The sequence below is a fragment of the Chiroxiphia lanceolata genome, chromosome 3, assembly GCF_009829145.1.
Source record: "Chiroxiphia lanceolata isolate bChiLan1 chromosome 3, bChiLan1.pri, whole genome shotgun sequence".
NCBI classification, from domain to species: Eukaryota; Metazoa; Chordata; class Aves; order Passeriformes; family Pipridae; genus Chiroxiphia; species Chiroxiphia lanceolata.
In genome coordinates this window covers 101,637,763-101,657,631 of record NC_045639.1, presented here as the reverse complement: position 1 = coordinate 101,657,631, position 19,869 = coordinate 101,637,763, and the positions used below count along the sequence as shown (strand labels likewise).

At 46.5% G+C, this 19,869-nt stretch overlaps 1 protein-coding gene across 1 annotated transcript in view; it reads right to left on the bottom strand.

The window, feature by feature from the left end:
- Positions 1-18,797, bottom strand: part of GRHL1 (grainyhead like transcription factor 1) — a 39,190-nt gene extending 20,393 nt beyond the window's left edge. The window contains exons 1-8 of the mRNA XM_032684412.1: positions 18,689-18,797; positions 14,941-15,127; positions 11,834-11,904; positions 9,958-10,348; positions 9,058-9,134; positions 8,107-8,263; positions 7,519-7,630; positions 6,499-6,593 (exon numbers count right to left, since the gene is read on the bottom strand). Of these exons, the coding sequence (XP_032540303.1) occupies positions 6,499-6,593; positions 7,519-7,630; positions 8,107-8,263; positions 9,058-9,134; positions 9,958-10,348; positions 11,834-11,904; positions 14,941-15,127; positions 18,689-18,708 (1,110 nt within the window). The 5' untranslated portion in view covers positions 18,709-18,797. The remainder of the gene's footprint in view (positions 1-6,498; positions 6,594-7,518; positions 7,631-8,106; positions 8,264-9,057; positions 9,135-9,957; positions 10,349-11,833; positions 11,905-14,940; positions 15,128-18,688) is intronic.
- Positions 18,798-19,869: the final 1,072 nt, after the last annotated feature.

Here is a 19,869-nt window from a genome sequence, read left to right as displayed (position 1 = left end):
CAAATAAGGCTTGTCTGGCAGATGTGCAATAGGGCTGCATCCGTTCCAGCTCCACCCAGTCAGACTCAGAACCATCCTGCTCGCAGCCCAGGGAAGTTAGTTTGCATTCAAACGTACCAAGCCCAATTTGGGTGACTGACACAGAGCCTACCATGGGTCCCACACCACACCAAGGAATGACAAGTGGGAAATATCACCCAGTTCCAGATAAGAGAACATCCTCTAGCAAGTTCACCCCATCAACAAAACAAAAATGCATGGTAATGAAAGGAAAATACATATTCCTGCTCACAAAGAACAATGCTGATTGTTATTCCAACCTGATCCAAGGCAAGGAAATATAGCGATGTCTCTGCTCACAACATATGGGAAACCTGGGGATAGAGGTTCCCAGTCATACTGATGCTTCCTCCCACCCCATGCTTTGCTAAGATAAAGGTGTGGGGCCAGGTTTTGTTAGGTTAGTTGGAAAGAAAGTAAAAACAGCAGTTTGGCAAAAAAGTGGCAATATGGAGAGAAAAAAAAACCACCAAGCAAACAAACAAAAAACCCCACAGAGAACCAACTCACACTTCCAAACCACCACCACCAATAAAAGCCCCTTAAAAACCAAAGAAACCCAAAACCCTGACAAATCCAAGAATTAAGTCTACAAAGGCACAAAAATGGCTGAAAAGGAAGAGTAACCATCAGGTATAAAAGGAAAGCAAAGAAAAGAAAAGGAAAAAAAAGATCACCCTAATTTTCCTACTAATTTTCTCTACAGAAAAGCTAATGTCAGGAGATTTTTCATTCAGCTTTAGGAAATACATCATGAGCCCCATAGCTGGAAGGACCAGACAATGGCAGAACTTGGGACACCAAGTTTGAAAGAAATACAGTGAGTTGAAAACTTGGTTCTAGCTGACAATGCTTAAAATCAAGGGCAGCATATGCCTGTTTTTCAGAAAATCCATGACAGAGCAGAGAGAGGTGTGTGTTAAGAGGCAGGTAAGCAATACTTGCTATGACTTTCCTATGTCACTGCTCCAAAGGCTGTGTGTACTTGTGCCTCAAAGTATTTGTGGTCTGCAGCCTTGGCTTCACACCAATCTCTTCCCTTTAAGTATGTTTGACTCATCACATTTCATAGTTTCATTTCCAACTAGCCAAACCTGTACCTCCTCAATGCTGCTGAAGGTGGCAACACCTTCTTTAATGAGGCATATGACTGCTGCTTCATTATAATGGCATCCATATAAATGTATGCAACATTCATCAGTCAAAAAAGTTGAAATTCTTCCTACAGTGAACACCAAGAGAGGATTACACTAGAATAAACTCTTAAAATAAATCAGCGTACAGCCCAGCTTCACTTCAAGTTGTAGCAAGAGATCCACCCCCTCCAAAAACTGAGCTCATCTGAACAAAAAAATCCTGCCAAGACAAGAGAGGATATGCCAAGAAGACCACCCTCATTGCCCAATTTGCTATTTCAAAAAGCCATTCCAAATTAGACACAAATTACTGTAATATAGGACCATTCAACTCTTCCTAGACAAAAAAAAAAAAAAAAAGAAGCATTGATTAATTGCTCTGTCATTCAGGGCATCACTTAAGAGATAATTCAGCACCTTCCATTTGTGAAAAAGCAGAAAAAGCTCTACCATGATACTCTCCAGCTCAAAATGCTTGTTACACTAACACCCTTCTTAGTAGAAAGGGTCTTTTCACACAGAGCATCTGGCTTACAATGCCTTTTTTTTTGGAGGGAAAGAGTAGGAGGACAATAGAACCCTTAATGTGCAGTGACATCATTTTTGGCTACAGTCCCACCATCTAGCCTTAAGCAAGCCAGACAGACCTCCACGGGGTCCTTCTCTGGGAGCTGCTGGAAGCAATGCTGTGTTTCAGAAGAAACCCATTGGGAAGCACTGAAGGGGTGCCCCAGCACAACAGCAGCATCCTTGCACTGCTAGAGCTACAAAAACAGGGCAAGAAGGATCTCGCAATCACCACGCACACAAGTCGCTCTGTTCAGACAGGAGGCCCCAACCCTCCTGCTCCACAGGGCAGGAGCTCAGACAAGATTTGTGCAAAGCAGGATCCAGCAAAGCCAGTTAACCCTGGGTAAACCAATCTGTCCAGATTGTTCAGCTGCCACTGACCTGAGAGCAGGCCATGTCCCCAGGCCAGAGTTAAGGGACAGAGAATTTGCTTTGCAGCCTAACGGGTAACACAATAGATAGAGGTAACAGAACAACAGCCAACAGTATGAAGAGCAGCATGAAATGTGCATTTAACCACGCACATAATGGCAATTTTCATTAAAAGACCTGTAATGGGGAACCAGGTGTGTTGTACCTGGGAAGAGATGGCTCCCAACTTCAAAAACTCATTATCTGAATCTATAAACGCTTCTCCTGATTGACATACAGAGGTCAAAGACAAAAAGGACTGCAAGGACACAATTTCTCTTCCCTACCTTTAAAATCCCCATTTTAAAGATAGCCAAGCCTGCTTAGTCAACAAGGGGCAGGCACCTCCAGAGAAAGCTCCATCCTAGCTCTAGACACCCTGTCCCTAATGAAGTCATAGATGTGAAAGATGACGAGTATATGCTCAGACATCTAAAAGCTTCTTTGCAGGAGAAGAACCCCACCTCAACTGTCTGCCCAACCCAGCAGACATCCAGGATGGGGTGGGAAACTCTTTGAAGTCTCCATAAGCCTCAGGGTAACTCCAGCGCTACCTGTTGTGTGCAAGTGAGTATCAGCTACACATCTTTGTCAGACTCATCGAATCGTGCTTCCACCCAAGCAGGATGGCTCCTGACTGAGCAGCTACACTGGCTTTCTTAAATATCCCATTCAACAACGTACCAGTTCATCTAACGTTAATTTTCCAGTTCACCATCTTCCCTTTCCTTCTCGCAAAGCGTGATTGTCTCCTCATCCAATTATTCCCCTTCCCTGGTCTGTGAGGTGATGAGATCAGACCTCACCCCTAACACAGACACCTGAAAACCCATCTGAATTACCACTTCATCACTCCACAGTGTTTCCTGACAATCTTTCTAACCCTGACCACACTCTCCTTTTAATCTCAACAGCACCATTTCAGGGCAGTTTGCCTTTTCCTCTCGAAGCCTGGCCTTCCTCCCCCCACTCTCAGCTCCCTTCACTGTCTCAGAGCAAGGAGCCTTTGGATCCTGGGCCCTTTTCCAGTTTGAATACGCTCTTGCAAAGGTCAGAGAATACTTAACCCAGCCTCTTCTATGAAGCAGCTGCTTTCAGCAGATCCTGTGATGTCCCAAAATAACAGAAGAGGGCAGAGGGGAGCTGCCAGAGAAGCGAATTTGCTCTGAAATTTATGGATGCAGTCTGGGTCTCAGGGTGGGAAGCATCTGTCATGCATGAAATCCTCCTGGTTCCTACACCCACAGGCTCACAAACAGCACAACAACACAGCCAGCTGTGTGACAATCCCATCCATGCAGAGCCAGGCATATCTGATGCATCCAGTGACCAAAGCCCTGGCCTTGCTCTCAGCTCTCCCAGCACAATGCAACTGGGAAATGGAAATACTTGTTGCTAAGGGCATCTCAAACTTCTTTTTTCCATCCCACAACTCCACAGCTGCAAAATCCACACATTTTCCTTGCCACAGAGGAAGCACATGACTCACTGTGTGAAAGGAGTGTTTCTTCACCAGAAAGGTGTAGTTCACTAAATCCTCACAGTGCCCTAAGGGGACCAGCAAAGCACTCTGTCTGGCAGGTGACACCCTCCTGAACAGAGACAGTGGCAAAGGTGCAATATCCCTGCACATGCCCACAAGAAGGCAAGAACTTGGTCCCAGAGCTGCTAGGGGCAACTCCTTGTGATAATATGCTACTTCTACATTAAATATGACACACATCCAGAGTCCTGCGTGCTTAAATGAATAACTACATCAGAAATCCCAGACACAGAGCCTCATCACCTCCCACTTGACACTGCTGCAATGCTGCTTGACACTGGGATCAAATCATTCCCACAGCAAACTGGAAGCAAAAGCAAGAGAAGGAAACAGGAGAAGCAGTAAGCCCAGAAGAATCACCTGGCTCTGGTCCAGGTAACTCCAGGGCTCAGGAAGCAAATTTCTAATAATCAAAGGCTTGCTGGCTGGTTAAACATACCATCTATGCAGCACTTCTGCTGTTATTAAACACAAAACACTATTTATTACTGCGAAGGACTTTCTGCAGCATTAGAAACTCAGCTCTGTCTAATCCTTGCTCTCTTCATATGCTTTAAGACTACTGTTGGGGGGGCAGTGGGGGAGGGAGAGAGCAAGAGCATGCAAGGTAAATGAACCATGCAATAAAAATTGTTGAAATTGGCTCAGACATCTCCTGATAAGATCACAGAAGTTGAGAAAGAATTGCAGCTCTACTGGTGAGAAATTCAACCATTGACAAAACACATTCACTCAGGGAAAATACTGAAGTTAAACAGACACTTAAACACACAGAGCACTTGCTAAAAATGCCAATTCTTTAAACACTGAAGTCAAGACTATTTTTGTCTTAATATGATTCTGATACCAGGAGCCAAGGCTTGCACATTTGGTATCAACAGTCCCCTCTGCAGGTTCATACAAACCAGTACTCACAGTATATGGATCTCACACACTAAGACTGTGAATGTGGAAGAAAATTTGTCTCTCTAGCTACCAAACTAGTCTGTCTCACACCCCCCACCACAACTTCATCCCATGAAGTTCAGTCCTGAGATGAAGTATCACCATGAGGGTCCTTAGAACTTTACAAGATGCTATATCATAGACTGAAACTACTCATTCAGGGGTCTGTAGAGTGACTGGGCAATAACTACCTGGTAGGAAGGGATGGCTTTCCTTGGGGCAGCCAGAGGGTTCTCAGCACCACCTCTAAGCCCTGCTCCTGGGTTAGTGACCCATCCCTACTGCTGCAGAATGGCTCAGCCAGTAGAGAGGCAGCTGCAGAAAGTGCTTCCATCTTCCCGAGGACTTGAATTGCTGTCTCCACGATCCACCCCTGTGTGCAAATCCTAAGCCTTTGTGTACCTTGTAGACACTGACTACCCAGGTTTGTTAAATGTCTGACTGGTTGTGGCAGCAGGATAACACTTTGAGAATATTTACTGACTCCTTTTGACTGCCCTTCTGAAGCATCATCTGCTTGTTCACACAGCGAAGTCCTTCATGTTTCAGAAATCATGTCAGCCTTTTAGCATTCTCCAGCAGGTAAGACCCTCCCTGCCAGCCCTCTCAACCTGACTTAAGCCAAACCTGGTGAACAGGAAAGCCTGGCACTCAACACCAGCTTCATAAGCAATGTCACACATGGTGCAAGGCAGCACTTTCAGCAGCAGCACACACAGTTCCTCAGTGCTGCCTGCCAAGCATCCTAAATGTCTCCCACAGAGCTGAAACCCAACAGCACTCCCCATACAACCTTTTCTCCACAGTCACTGTGTAGCACAGAGCAAAGCTCATGGTGAGAGCGAGCTCTGTACAGTGACACCAGCCTTTGTTCCTCCTGCAGAGCACATTGGCACACACAGCTCCAGAGAAGGACCTGTGTTGTAGACTGAGAGTTCCCATGTCCCCCAAGCCAGGCTCTCCCTAGATATGGCACTCTGCAGCCATCAGTAGTTTTCCCCATGATGCTGGTGACTAGCACATACCATACTAGCAAGGGAACAGCCAGTCTCCAAAAATTGAAGGAGAACCGTTCCCAATTTTTCACGAAAATCCAAACAGTAATGAAACTCTCCAAAGAAAACTTCTGCTCTTTGACTCCAGCAACAAACTGGTGGGAAATGTCGAGTTAACTCGACTCTCTGACCTGTTGTCCTTGCACCTTTAGATATACAGGCCTTTTCCAAAAGCTGGAGTGGCTCAAACAGCTGCAGTTAGCTACTAGCTAGGGATGCTGCCCCTACCTACACACCTTCCATAGTGCCCACAGTTCTGAGAAAAGATCAAACCAGGGTTCACCAGGAGGCTGCTCTACTTTGAAATAGGTCACTGGGTGTTGGGATCTATAGTTTAAGCAACACATGCTTTGGGAGCTCAGAGGCAGCTGCTACTCCCTCTTCTGCTGAAGGCAAGCTCATTGCTACAGCCTTAACTCCCTCAGAAGCTGCCCCCTGCCTCCCACAGGGATCCTTCAGGAGGCTGTGCTCACTGCCAAGCCCAGCTGTGCTCCATCACACCTCCCGCACCACTTCATCAGCTCTGGAAACGCTCAGTGCTTCCTTCTGTCAGTACTTGTCTGTCAGGCAGGCAGTTCTGCCAAGAACCTTAAAGCAGTTGCAAAGCTCTCCCAGTTGCACATCCAAACCCTCTTAAGAAATAGCCAGAAGGTTTTGCCTAATGTAAGAGCGTAAACAAACTTGTTACATGCTAATCACCAGGTAGGCCACACACCCTTCCCCTCCCCCAGCCCCTGAATCTGCTAAAAGGACAGGAAATATAATCGTGGTCACATACCTTCGCTTCCTCATTGATGTCCCAAGTGAAGGATATGGCGTTGTAAGCGATCTCCTCGATGTTACTGATGGTGTTAAAGCTCTCCTTGTAGTCAGCTGTTAGAAAGAAGGATTCATGAGGGAGAGGAAGAAGAAATACTATATAAAGTCCTTAGTCACACAAAGCAGCCAGAAACTGCAACTCTTCAGCGAAGGAAGCTGAACTGTACTTAGGAATGGATCATTAAAAAGCCTGGAAATGGTTCTTGTACAAAACAACCCCAACAAATATGAGGAAGGAGGAAAATGGGACTTGTAGAAATTCTAAACTCCAGTGAGAAAGGAAGATATCCCAAATATCAGGTGTTCCGTGCCATAACCTGCTATGTGCAGGAAACTCTACCCTGCACAGCAAGGACATAAGCTCTCAATAAACTCCTTCAATAACAAACAAAGATTTGCATGCGCGTCTGCTTTAAGTGCCAGGTGATTAATCCCTGCTTTGATTCACAGAAGGAAGGGACGAGGAGTACAACCCAGCCTTCAGCCAGAGAAGGCTGGAAGTCAGCCAGCCCCAGCCTTGTCTGGAGGCAAGTGGAAATTTGCAGTGTTTTCTTTTTTCACATGTACCAAAGACCAGTTGTGAGCAAAGTTGTGGGAAGGAGGATCATTAGTGTTGAGGTACTTCTATGAGGATCTTGTCCTTTGAAGAAATACAATATTTAGGACAGACACTGAGACTACAAGCTGTGATTTAGTTGCAAGCACCAGGACATGCCAAAGCAACTGCTGTTTGAAAGAGGGTGTTAGATCTCCTAATGCAAACGTCTAAAGACCACCAACCAAAATCCCCCAAAGATCAGTTTCTTTAAGGAGTCCTAAAAACTGCATTAGCTCCAAGCAATCAAAAGCTCTCTCTGGGCTTTCAGCAAACCCATGGATAGCAGAGAGTGTTCCTTAAAATAACAAAGCTTTAGCAGAAAACCAAACCTTGCCAAGGAATTAGGCATGAAGTTTGACACCAGCAATGAGTGTTCCTTACCTATGTCAATGCATCTTTGTTTGGCCGTGTGCTGTCTTGAGTGCCAGTATTTCCAGTGCCTGAGCTGATCTTCCCTTGTTTTGTCTTCAGCAAACACGACCATAATGACACTCTGAAAGGAGAGGGAGAGAAAGATTAAAAAAAATAAATAACAAAAATGTGAAAGATAAAAGGCCAGAGAGTACATTTGTTTTGGAAGTTCTCATTGGTATCAGGTTTTCTACTTTAGGCTTTCCCATTCGAGGCATCACAGTGTACCTGCCACACTGCTGCCGAACTGGAAGGCAGACAGCATCACTTTCTGGGTCATAAACAGAGCAGAGCTGCTCTCCTAACTAGAATTCAAGGATCTCATTCCAGGTGTTGCATCATCTTTACACAAGTGCTGACACCACTTCTTAACAGACTGAGCCAGGATGGGCTGGTGTGGAAGTAGGTGGACAGCAAAGGAACCAACGTTGACGTAAGAGCGCGGGTAAGCTGGCCTTAGTGCTGATGCTCTAATTTAGATTACTGCACTTTGGGAGAGTTTAAGGCCACCACTGTACACACCCTCTTTCCCAAGAAACCACAAAAGCTGCCACTCACTCGGACTTTACTGATGGGGTGATGGATTCCTTCACTGCTGCTGACTTCTTTCAGCGTGATGGGGTAAAATTGACCTTTGTTCAAGTAAGTCATTGTGCTGTCCCCAGGCTTCTGTCGGAGGGACTTGGAGGCTTCCAGAGTGTACTCAAAGTTATTCCTATAGAGCAAAGAGGGTAGTGATTGCTAAGGCATTTTCCTGGAAAGCCGACTAAACATTCCACATTTAATTTGGAGAAATTCCAAAGTCGTTAGTTGACTCACTAAGCCATCAACAGGCAAGGAAGTTGGAAAACAGGATGAGCCCCTTTTTCAACCATTTCCTTCATGAATGAACATTTAAGAGAAGTTCTTGGCAAGCTAAATCCCAAGACACATCAGCAGGCAAGACTGGAAGGTCCCTATTCAGGCTGAGAGCAGCAAGCTGCTCTCACAGAACAGAAAAGTATCTATTAGCAATTTAATTAAATTCACAAGCTATTCAGTGGCCATGGCCCTCTTGGTCAACTGCAACTAATCAAATAAGTAATTTGCTCCCCTTCCTTGGAATTCAGATGAGTTCCTATTTCTGCTGTAGATTTCCAGCAGAGAGAGAATAAGACAAGCTGACCAGGGAGAGGGACACAGCTGGAAGCAAACTCCCAGACCACCGAAAAGCTGACAGATAGCACTGCACCTTCCCAGGGGACAGGGCACTGGTGCAAGGACAGTGACCGAAGCAGGGTGTATTTCCAACCCTGCAAGTAGTTTTCCTGGAAGTAGTTTTCTTTAAAGACAAAGGTAGGATTTTCAGCTGTGAAATTCAAATGAGCAGACACTGTTGTGGTTTTGAGATCCACAGCACCTCCAGTATCTGACAGACTTGGTGCAGAATGGCATGAGCTGTACTGTTTGCTTGTGGACAACTGTCAAAGAATGGGAAGATACGGGCAAATAAGGGCCTTAAAGTATTACCCAGAAATGCTGTCAAAAACATAATCTTCTGAATTCATGTTGGCCATTCGCAGATTCAGTTCAGTAGGAAAGAAAACCTGGGGTAGACACAAAACAAAACACAACAATTAACACAACAGCAACAAGAAAAGTCAAGATTAAACCGATACTCATTACCACAGAACCTCTGGCAAGTAAATTGATCATCAGATAACAACTGATTTTTGGTCTGCACAAACAGGACACCTGAGTAGTGTTTTAATCCAAAACTTCTGGGTGTCAACTAAGAACAACATCTGACAAGCCTTCTGAGTCAGCTTAGGGCAACATTTTAAAGCTTTCCCAAATCTCAAAGAAAGGGCATAGCTACATAGCTCTTTAAGGTTTGGCTTAAAAATCAAACACAGTAACATTGTTGTTTTCAGTTGGTACCATAAAACAAACCCCACAGATTTTCAGCCAGGTTTAACTCTCACTCAAGGCCCCTACATAATCCAACTGTTTTCCACTGATACACACCACACCTAGAAACTGGCAGTAAGGAAGTTTACAGACATAGTCACTTCAGTTTGGTACCTGCAAAGGCACCATGGAGTGCTAAACTCTTGCAAAACGTGGCTCAGTGCTGTGGATCGAGATAACCATTTCCACAGTATGCAAGCCAAAGCCTCTGTCACTGGTAAGATTAGTCATTTGCTTTTGATAATAATTTCACACCGTGAAAATTTTATTTTAAGTTATACTTATGCACCTTTCTGAGAAAGTCTTCTATTCCTAAACCACTGAACAGATTACCACTGAACAGATTACTGATTCATGTGACAAGAACAGTTAAAGGTGCAACTGGATCTCTCCATCCAGATCAAGACACGTGCAGGCACACACACACAGACATACACAGGGAACTGCCTCTCTTGGTACCTCTTGCACGCCCTCTTTGAAAGTCTCCGAGAAGGTGGAGTCTGGTGTTCGCCTCTGGGAGTTTTGGGGCTGGGTGTTGGAACTGAACTGGTCAGGATTGAGGTTCCTGTCGAAGACCACCACTCGCTCAGGGGGCTCGGGGTGGTAGACACTCGGTGGGATGCCCACGGCAAAGCCATGGGGCTGCGTCTCCGTTTTGATGGAATGGGTGGGCATCGTGGCAATCGAAACGGTGACTGTTGTGTCAGGGGTTGTGAGGTGGCCTCGCTTGTCCATGCCCATCTGGGGCATGTGTGGAAGGACAATATTGAAAGGCACATTTTTCAGAACCTGGACTCTGTTTTCTCCAGCAGAAATGAGCGACTGTTCTGTCACATTTGGGATGCTGTTCCTAAAAAGGGCAAAAAGAAATCATGCATAAGTTATACAGCTTATTTTCTCATTAAACAAGAGCTAGAAACACTTCTCGGTCTTTTAGACAAGGATATCTGACACCAACTCTCCTGCTTGTGCAGAACAGCTCAATCCTAACCTGAAAAGCTGATAAACACATGAAAAACCAAAAACTCCTCACCCACTGCTAACCAGCCCACCTTGGAGATGAATTACCCCGGAGCAAAGGGTGAGGGTTCACAGCCCAGATCCTCACTGCTTGGAAGACAGCAGTCCAAAACTAAGTGCTTCAAGGCCCTTCCCACCACACATCAGCACACAAGGCTCCATGGAACTGCTCTTTGGCAGACAGAGAAGGACTGAGAGCAACGTTGCTGCTTCTCTGCCCCAGGACTGCGCACCACTCGAGAAGCACTAATAGGGAAATTACACCCCTCTCTCATGCACAAACCCCCAGGAAAATCCACACTGAGACTCCTGGGAGTGGTTTGCGTAACTTGCCGCTCTCCACCCCACCACACTCATTTCTGCCAGGACAACACTGAGATCTGTGGCTGAGCTGACCTCACAGCTAGTAGCCACTAACTCAGCCTGCCCTCCCTTTCTCCCTCCTCCCCACAAAGTGGTCCTGCCCGCTCCCTTGCACCAATTCTGATGCTCCCCTGCCTCCAGGATGAACCAGTTCAGCTTGTTCTGCTGGAACAAGCCACCTTTTTTCCCTGTTTGGTGATGGGTCAGTGTAAGACCAGAGCTGGTACAAGGGGAGCAGTGGGAACCAGACTGCTCTTCTAAACAACAGGGTATTCAATCAGCTCAGCCAGATCACAAAACCTCACCTCGGGTCCTTAAAGCATTCTAATCTGTCCAAAAAAAAGAGGATGGTAGAAGTGGAAGCCTGGCTCGAGTGAACCTCACATTGGTAATATTCACTTAATATCATTTCTGCTTGACAGGGAGGGTAGGAAGGGAAGAAAGAAAGGAGTTCCGAGGGTACAAGGAAGTCCAACGAATATCAAGCCAAAACTAAACTACAAGCACTTTGAAGTCCTTCCCTACTAGCCCAATGCATGAAACAGCAATGCTGCTGGCACCCGAGAGCAACATCTGCAGAGAGTAACTGAAGTAACCTCATGCAAAAATAAAAGGGTCACCAGCGACCTCCACAGCCTGGGGAAGGGGTGCCTGTGCTACCAGACTGTGTCTAATGTTAGAGAGAGCAGCTTTTGCTATGCTGACTGTGTGACACTAGGACACAAAAAGCAGATGGATGGCAACAAGAAGCAGTTTGAGCCTCAACTCTCCACACTGTTCTCCAATCCCCATCCTGTTCCTGGGACAACACAGGAATCTGAGGCACAGAGTAAAAGCAAACAATCTGTCTCTTCCAGCACAACACAATAGTGCAGCAAGTTACTTTCTTTCAGCAGCTTTGGTGGTCTAGGAGGGAAGGGAGTTAAGCAGAGAAGCATAACAAAAATAATACCTTTTGCTATGATCTTGTTCAGGATGTTCTACCTCTGGTTTAGCTGTTGAAGATCTCCTCTCCCTTGGAACCTGGGAAATTTAAGACATATTACAATTCAATTCTTACTCCCATTAAAAAAAAACCACATACCTCCTTAAAACAGAGCCTTTTGGTCAAATTATGAAAGTGTTACTCCCTGATGGCCAGTCATTATTAACATTACCACTTGACCAATATTTGCAAGGTTTGGGGATGCCAAGCCCATCCCAGGAGATGCCCCACAGATCCCCTTGCAGCTGACTTGGTCAGCTGTGTCAGCCCTGGGCTCCTGTCAGCACCAGCTGGTGGGAAAACCAGTGCACAAAGCCATCCATCCTTGGCTGGAGCATCAGCACCCAGGTGGACAGGACCAGGAGATTTCCCAAGGTTTGTGCTGGCAGTGCAGGTTTACTCCTCTGCAGGCTGGCAGAGTTCAGTTTGCTGGATGAACTCAAAGCTTGTGAAAGGACACTGCTCCATAGCCACTTCCCCAGGAACACATGCTCTCTAGGCCATCCCGCTAAGACCACTTGAAGCTCTCCTTTCTTCTTGGACACCAGGGGATTTGTGGAGGACCAGGTCCAATAAGCATATTGAGATGTTACAGATCATATTTGTGCATGGCCACACACAACACACTGGCCCAAGCTATACTAAATATTTTATAAACAAAAGGTAAGAACCAGTGCTCTGGATTTAAGACAGCTCAATACTGCTCCTCATATTTTATGCCATGGACACAATTGGCCCTGAAAACACAAACACCGATCACACAAGTAACCTCATCCACACACATACACACCCATTTTCCCGGCTGCCCTGCAAGGCCAAGGCACACAGACCGTGAACTCTTGGAGCTGTGGTGGCTCAGTTTCTTGCATGGAGCACACAGCCAGTGCCTCAGCAACCCAAACAGCTCTTGCAACCACTGGCACAAGCCTGTGGTGCTCAGGTCCCCTCAGCCACACAGCAAGTCCACACAAGCTCCCCTGCCAACCCACATGTAGGGCCCAGGACTTTTGCCACCCTCAACACGCCTCCTGAACAAGGAAAGCAAACACCTTCTGGTGTATGGACAAGTGGAACTCCCACCACTCTCCTTTGCTGAAGCCTGTTCAGATCCTGCCTCTGTTTGCCAGCTTGGGTCCAGCATGGAGAATTACCACTTTAGTGCTAACTCAAAGGCTGATAGAATACCTGCATGAACAGCATACTATTTTAAACAGCCCCCAAGTGAAAACTAAGTCCTCATTCTTCTATGTAACCATGAATCTCCAATAACACCAGAATTCTTAGATTTCTGTGGTAACCAGCAAATTTGGAGAATATCTAGCTGGAGACTGCTGGGAGACCAGCCCTAGCTAGTCTGTAAGAGTCTTTCAAGCTGCATTTGGCCAGTGCTCCCAAATGATAGATTTTTCTCAAATTTGTTGCCTATAAGGCCTTATTAACCACAGTTGAGCAATCAGGTAGCCCAGTAGTCAAATGGAAGGAAATGAAAGTTGTTTAGTTTTGCTGATTTGGGTTTTTTTTAATACAAAAGTGATCTCATCGGCTGCCTTTAACATTGCAGAGGGGGCGTACTAGAACTGCCTAGACATCATCTCTCCAACATTACTCCCTAACAGCCCACAATAAATCTTTCAACCTCTAACTTATTTTGCTTCACCCAGGTGTGCAGCATACCTGTTCTTCCACTGATTTTTTTCTGTACACCCACTGATACCCAAACATAAGAGGAAACCTGAATTAGGCATTTATGTACAGCAAATCTCTTCTGCTTTGCTGAGCATGAAGGATCACATCAACGTTCCTTTTGTAATCTACAGGTTTAGAGATCAAAATTGATTTTGTGGATTAAAATTGTTCCAGTGAAAAGCATGTTTGTTGTTTCTTCTTTTTTTTCCCGCCCCAAAAGCATAGCAAGCACAGGCACAAGCAGAAAGCCAGTTTTCTCACAAACTAGCTGAATAACATCCACATCAGTGAGTCTGTGGCATTCTGTCGTGTGTGTGTGGAGCGTTAATCTCCATATTAAGCATTACAAGAATATTTTGATACATAAGATGGTGTTCAACTTTTAGAAAGGGCAGGAAAGGATTTTGTCTGCACCAGCAACCTCTCCTTGTGCTTGAAGAACATACTGAGGCTGGCAACTCCACTCACTACTGCTGAAAGGCACTAGCCAAAATGCCAGGCACGAGAGCCAAGTCAGACTCCTGCACGCTCAGCAAAGAAAAACAAGCATCTCACCCAGTAAACCAGGCCACCATAACACAGGTGGTCTTAACACAAGCAGGACCCCTCCCTGCCTGGAAATGCCTGTTGGTCTCTTCTGACCTGGACCAGAGACAACTACCCTGGCTTATACTTTTGGTATTTAGGAAAGAAAGCTCAGCAAAATGCACCCCATGCAGACCAGAATCTGTTTGACCACTTAATTCAGCTGTGAGCAACTAGGAAGGCACATGTCTCCAAGAAGACCATGAACACTGGGGAAGAGAACCACAATTGCCAAAGGATTAACAGATTACAGCAGCTGAAGCTCACTGAGGGTTAGAGAGATGAAGATAGCAACTCCTTCAGGTGGACACTTCTGCCTCACACACCACCCAAAATCTGTAGTCATAGCTTAGTATCACCTGAGACTAAGGTAACGCAACAAAGCCCCAGCCAAAGCCAATGGTCCACCACATGAGCAAAAGAAGAGAAGTTTCATTCTCCATGTATATTTACATTCAGACAGGGATATGATACCAAAGTGTCATTCTTCATGACTATTTCTATAACTCACTGCCTTCTGCAGAGCCCAGGGTCAAGAGGCAAGGAAAGTGCTGCGGAAGCTGAAAAGCAGCAAAGTGCTACCAAACCTTTACATTAAGATCCAGGGGATCTTATTTTACTGAGCTAAAAATAAACCACATTTCACATAGAGAGATATGGAATTTTTTCCCTTTGAAAACCACATTGTTTAAAGTCCTCATGATCTATTCATAGATTCTGTAAAATCCTCTAGCAAATGACACCTTTCCTACAAGTGGAACAAGAGCTCCTCTGGCTGCCAGAGCGTACCCACGCCAATCTACCTTGTAGTAATCATACAGCAGTCCCAGGGCAGCTGCGCTGTCTTCATCCCCATTGATGCTCATCATAGCTTTCGTAGCTGCTGTAAGGGGATTTTCAAGAAAGGTTTTCCAGGCCTCATCTTCATTGGTGTAAGGACGTCTCTGAGAGTAGAGAGAATCATTCTGAAGAACCAACACAGGTCTTTTACTTGAATCATAAAAAAAAGAAATAAAAAAAAGCCACCTGTTAGTACACATGAAAAACATTCTGTAAATTCTTCAAAATAAGCTGCCCCAGTTTCACAGGGTTCACACTCTGATTCAGTGTACTACAAGGATTAGTCAACACAAAAAGCCCAGAAACCTAATTCTGATCTCACTCATGCTCGGTGTAAATCAGGATTAATTTGACCAAACTCAGATGGATTACACCAGCCTATATAAAAAGGCAAAGCCGTTTAAGACTGCACCTGACCTGCTCATGCTCTGAATCCAACCCAGAAAGAGTTACGCACACACACTAGCCTACCACTTACCAAGCCTCCTATGTGATACTGCCAAGCTGCAACCTGTTTCAGTTACCACATGGAACCAGAAAATGTGAATTAACAAAACATCTCTTTCCTCCAGTGCTTTCAAGTGTCTTTGCTCCCAGAATATAGCTAAAAACACCACCTAGAAGCTACCTATTAGTTACAGACTATGGAGGGAAACTGGTCAAGGGGACTTGAAATCAACATGGAAGCGTTCTCCTTTGACAAGAAACCAAAAGATTTACTGCCTGGTTACCACTGAAATAATCCATGACACCAGTTTGAAACACCCTCAACAGATAAGTGAAGAAAAAAAAAAGAAAAAAATCTGAGTTATTCCCTTTATGTTGCAATATATAAAAAAGAAATTATTTTTACTCTGAACATTTTGAGACTGTTGAGAACAGAAAAGCTCCAACATAACTTGGACCTTCTGCCCACAGGCAAAAGCAGGACATGTGCAGAAAATGCTGTCTTGCCAGCCCAGACAACTTAGTATTTTTTTTTTTTGTTCTATTGGTAAAATATATGCTTCTTCTTCCAAGTCAGCTCAAGATAATGTTTAAATCTGACTTTTAAACCAGTTCAAACAGTTTTCTTTCCGGTGCAAGTCTAATATTAATTTACTGTAGATTGGTTGAGGGAGAAGGGGAGGCCTCTTTATTTTCTTAAATAATCCCAAACTTGTCATCTTTAATGAATTGCTAATAGTTTAAAATAAATAAATAATTATTTAAAAACAACTAACCCCATAAAAAGCAGTTCCCTACCACCATCACACGCTTTCCCCGGTAGATAAGCATTCTTTGCATCTATTTACCCAGATGCATTCAGGGACTGAAATATACTACAAGTACAAAAAGTTGTGAAATAGAAAGTTGTGAAATACCCTAATCACTATAATCAGCTTAGCAGTATCCTACATTTATCACCACCTTCTACCAAAAAGATTGCAAAGCAAATTACGCGTTCGATGCTTTATCAGTTACACAAGTCATCTTGCTGAGCTTCCATCGGACAGCTTGGCTCAGCTGAAGACACTGAAAGCAAGTGGGAGTTTCCAGGACTTGTAAGAGCACTTTCTGGCTATAAATCAGTATTATATAGTTGGCAGAAAGCAAACAACGATGACAAAGGAGACAAGCTCTTGCACCAAGCCCTTTCTTTAGGTCTTCACACATATTTGTGTACGCAACAGAATGCGGATACCTCTAGTATTGAGGACATCTTTCTATCAAAGTCAGGGGAGCAGCAGAAGACAAAGCAGAATTTTCTTCAGGGACACGATACAAACTCCTATTCCTATACAATGTGACAAAAGAAGCCTCCAATATCCATTGCAAATGGGTAAATCCTCCAGTTACACTCTCATAGAGAAAAAGTAACTGGAAGTAACCTGGGTGCAGTTCACTTTATCCATCCCTGTGAAGCTGAAGGGGTAAGAGCCTTGCTAGAACTCACAGCACTAAGCTGATTCCCTCCAGCAAAGCAACACACATACAAAGAGAGAACCAAGGAAGAACCAAAAATACTGAGAACTAAAACAGCAACTAATCAGAAACATAGCAAATGCAAAACCTATATATTTTTGTGTGATTTCTTTGTCATTGAAACACACAAATACAGTGCACACTGCCCTACAGGTAACCCACCCTGCTACAAACAATCCTGAAAAAATTATTTGCAGAATTATCAGGAGAAGTGCAGGGTTTGGCAGGAACTTAATCCTTTAGGAGAAACACAGCTTCTTTCACGAAAACAAGAACATATTAATAAGAGAAGGCAAACATATTTTTCCTAAGTTTTAAAAGATAACTGGCATGCGGACCTGCTCACAAAGTAGTAGATGCGTCCAGCAAAGGCTGGAATTAAGTTTCCTACTGCAGTTTTAATAATTTCTGAATTTCATTTTCTACGTGAATGCAGTGGGAGCAGAGAAGTATTACAAAAAGCAGATACTCTCTCTTTGCCTGCGAGGATCCCCCAGCCCTCAACACTCTGTGTTCAGATCACAGAAACTATTCCTACTTACTTCGGTGATCCAGGATCCTGCCTTCTTCTCCCTCACCCTGCAATTTACCTGGCGACGCTCAGGGCTGCCCAGCCTGAGCAGCGCTGTAACTGCTCCTGCTCAGCGCACACCTTTAATGCTGAGGCAGCACCGAAGATTTCTTTCACCGTCTCCTGCGTGCCAGAACAGCGAAGTGCACGTAACCAAATTGCTACAGCCTTATCTAATAAGTGTCACTGGAAATAAGAACACCTATGAAAAATCCTAATCACAGAGACGAGTTAGGGAGCTGCTGCACTGGAGTCCTCTTTATAGGGTAGCATATTGAAATAAAAACTTTGGTAAAAACCTATGCTTTCCCTAGGAAAGGAGTGCGTTGAGTCACAAACCATTCACAGTATAGCAATTTTATAATCGGTTCTTCAAATCAAATCAGTTCAGAGTTACCCCATTTTCTGGCATTCAAGCGTCCACGGCCACCGTCTACAGACGGACACGGTGACAAGTGCAGGAACAGACCGGAATCTTTAAACACCGCCCGGGATCCGCTTGAAGGCGACGTCTCGCATTCAACACCGCGGAGTTACAGCACACACACCTCGAGCTCAGTTTAACTCTTTCCGCACCCACTTTCGGCTACTCCGGGGTCGCCGCAGCCGAGCTCGCCGGGAGCTCCCCTTACCTGCCGAAGTCCACCTTGCCGGAGGGATGCGCCTCGTAGAAGTCCATGGGGGCCGCTGCGGCCGCCGGGCAGCGGCGCAGGGGCTCGGCCCGGTCCCTCGGCCCCAGCACAGGGGGCTCCCGGCGCTGCTCCGCGCCCGCTGCTCCGGACGGCGCGGCCGCCGCCGCTGCCGCCCGCATTTAAGGCGCGGTCCCGCGGGGCGGGGGGCGGCCCCACGCCTCGCTGCAGGGATCGGGTTTCAAAGCCGGCCCGGCCTCGCCGCTCGCCCCGCGGGGCGGGGTGGCCGCCGGGGTGGCCCCACGGCGCCGCAGGACCCCCCTCGGGGCTCGGCCCCCCCCCCCCCCTTCGCCCCCCGCCATTTCGCACCGCCCCGCCGCAGCCTCCGGTCACTCCCCCGCAGAGAGGACGGAGGGGGGCGGACCCCGGCAGAGCGGCTCCCCCGGCGCGGCCCCGGGCGGCGAGCCCCTCTCGCCGCAGCCCCCGGCGGGGCGGCGGCACCGGTCGGACCGGCCGCGGTGGTTCTTCCCCGCCTGGCTCACTCACTTGTCGTAGTCCTGTGTCATGTCTGGCGGAGGCAGCGGGCGGCAGAACTGGCCGGGCGGGTCGGGAGGAGCAGCGCCGCGCACCCGCCGCTCCCACGGCTTTTGTCGGCTGCTCTCGCCCGCTCAGGTGCTCCCGCAGCCGCAGGTGGCCGCGCGCCTCGCCGCGCCCCCATTGGCTGCTGCGAGCCGAGGGGCGGGGCCGCCGTGCCCGCATTGGGCGGCTGGGGCGGGGGGGCGGGGCCGGCGCGCGTGCGGGGCAGGGACAGCGCCGAGGGAGCGGGACGGGCGGCGGGAGAGACCCCCCGGAACGGGGGGACCGGGGGTTCCCTGGCGCCGCCCGAGAGGGGCCGTCACCCCCCGGGACCCGCCCCTGCATTGGGGCTCACACTGGGGGACGCGGGAAGTACTCTGTGTTTCCCTTCTCCCTCTCTCCCGTCCCATATAACTATTTTTTTCCATGTACTATAGCCACTTTTATGAAAATCTAAACCGAACACAATTGTATGAATTGTCTTTAATGTATATCTTAATCTGCGCGAGGGGAGATTCAGATTGAACGTTTGGGGCCATTTCTTCATAGAAAGACTGATTAGACATTGGAAGGGGCTGCCCAGGGAGGTGGTGGAGTCACCGTTCCTGGAGGTGTTCAGGGAAAGACTGGACGAGGCACGCGGTGCTCTGGTCTAGTTGACATGGTGGTGATCGGTCATAGGTTGGACTCAATGACCTCAGAGGTCTTTTCCAACCTGATTGATTCCGTGATTCTGTGCATTTGCACAAGCACTACAGCAGCTGCCAAAGGGCAGTAGATCCATGTGTCGTTTGGTGCCTTACAGATGAACCCGGCTTTGTGGAGAAAGGGAGGTTTACAATGGAGTTACTGCTGCAAATGCATCGAAATCCTCCAGTTTAACACCAGCAGCAACATCACAAACACACCAGATATATCCAAAGTGGCATGCATGAAGTTAAATCAGAAAGATCTTCAGCTTCTCCTTGAGAAATAAGGGTGGGAGGTTGCTTGTTTAAGTAACAAGTTGAATCAAACCCATACAGCAACGATGCTATCTATCAGATGTCAAGATGCTTCAGATAGCTACTGTAATTTAAAAGTATGCTCACTAATAAGAGGTCTCTCCTTCTAGGTCAAAATCTCTTCCCTATTTGTACAGGATATACTCC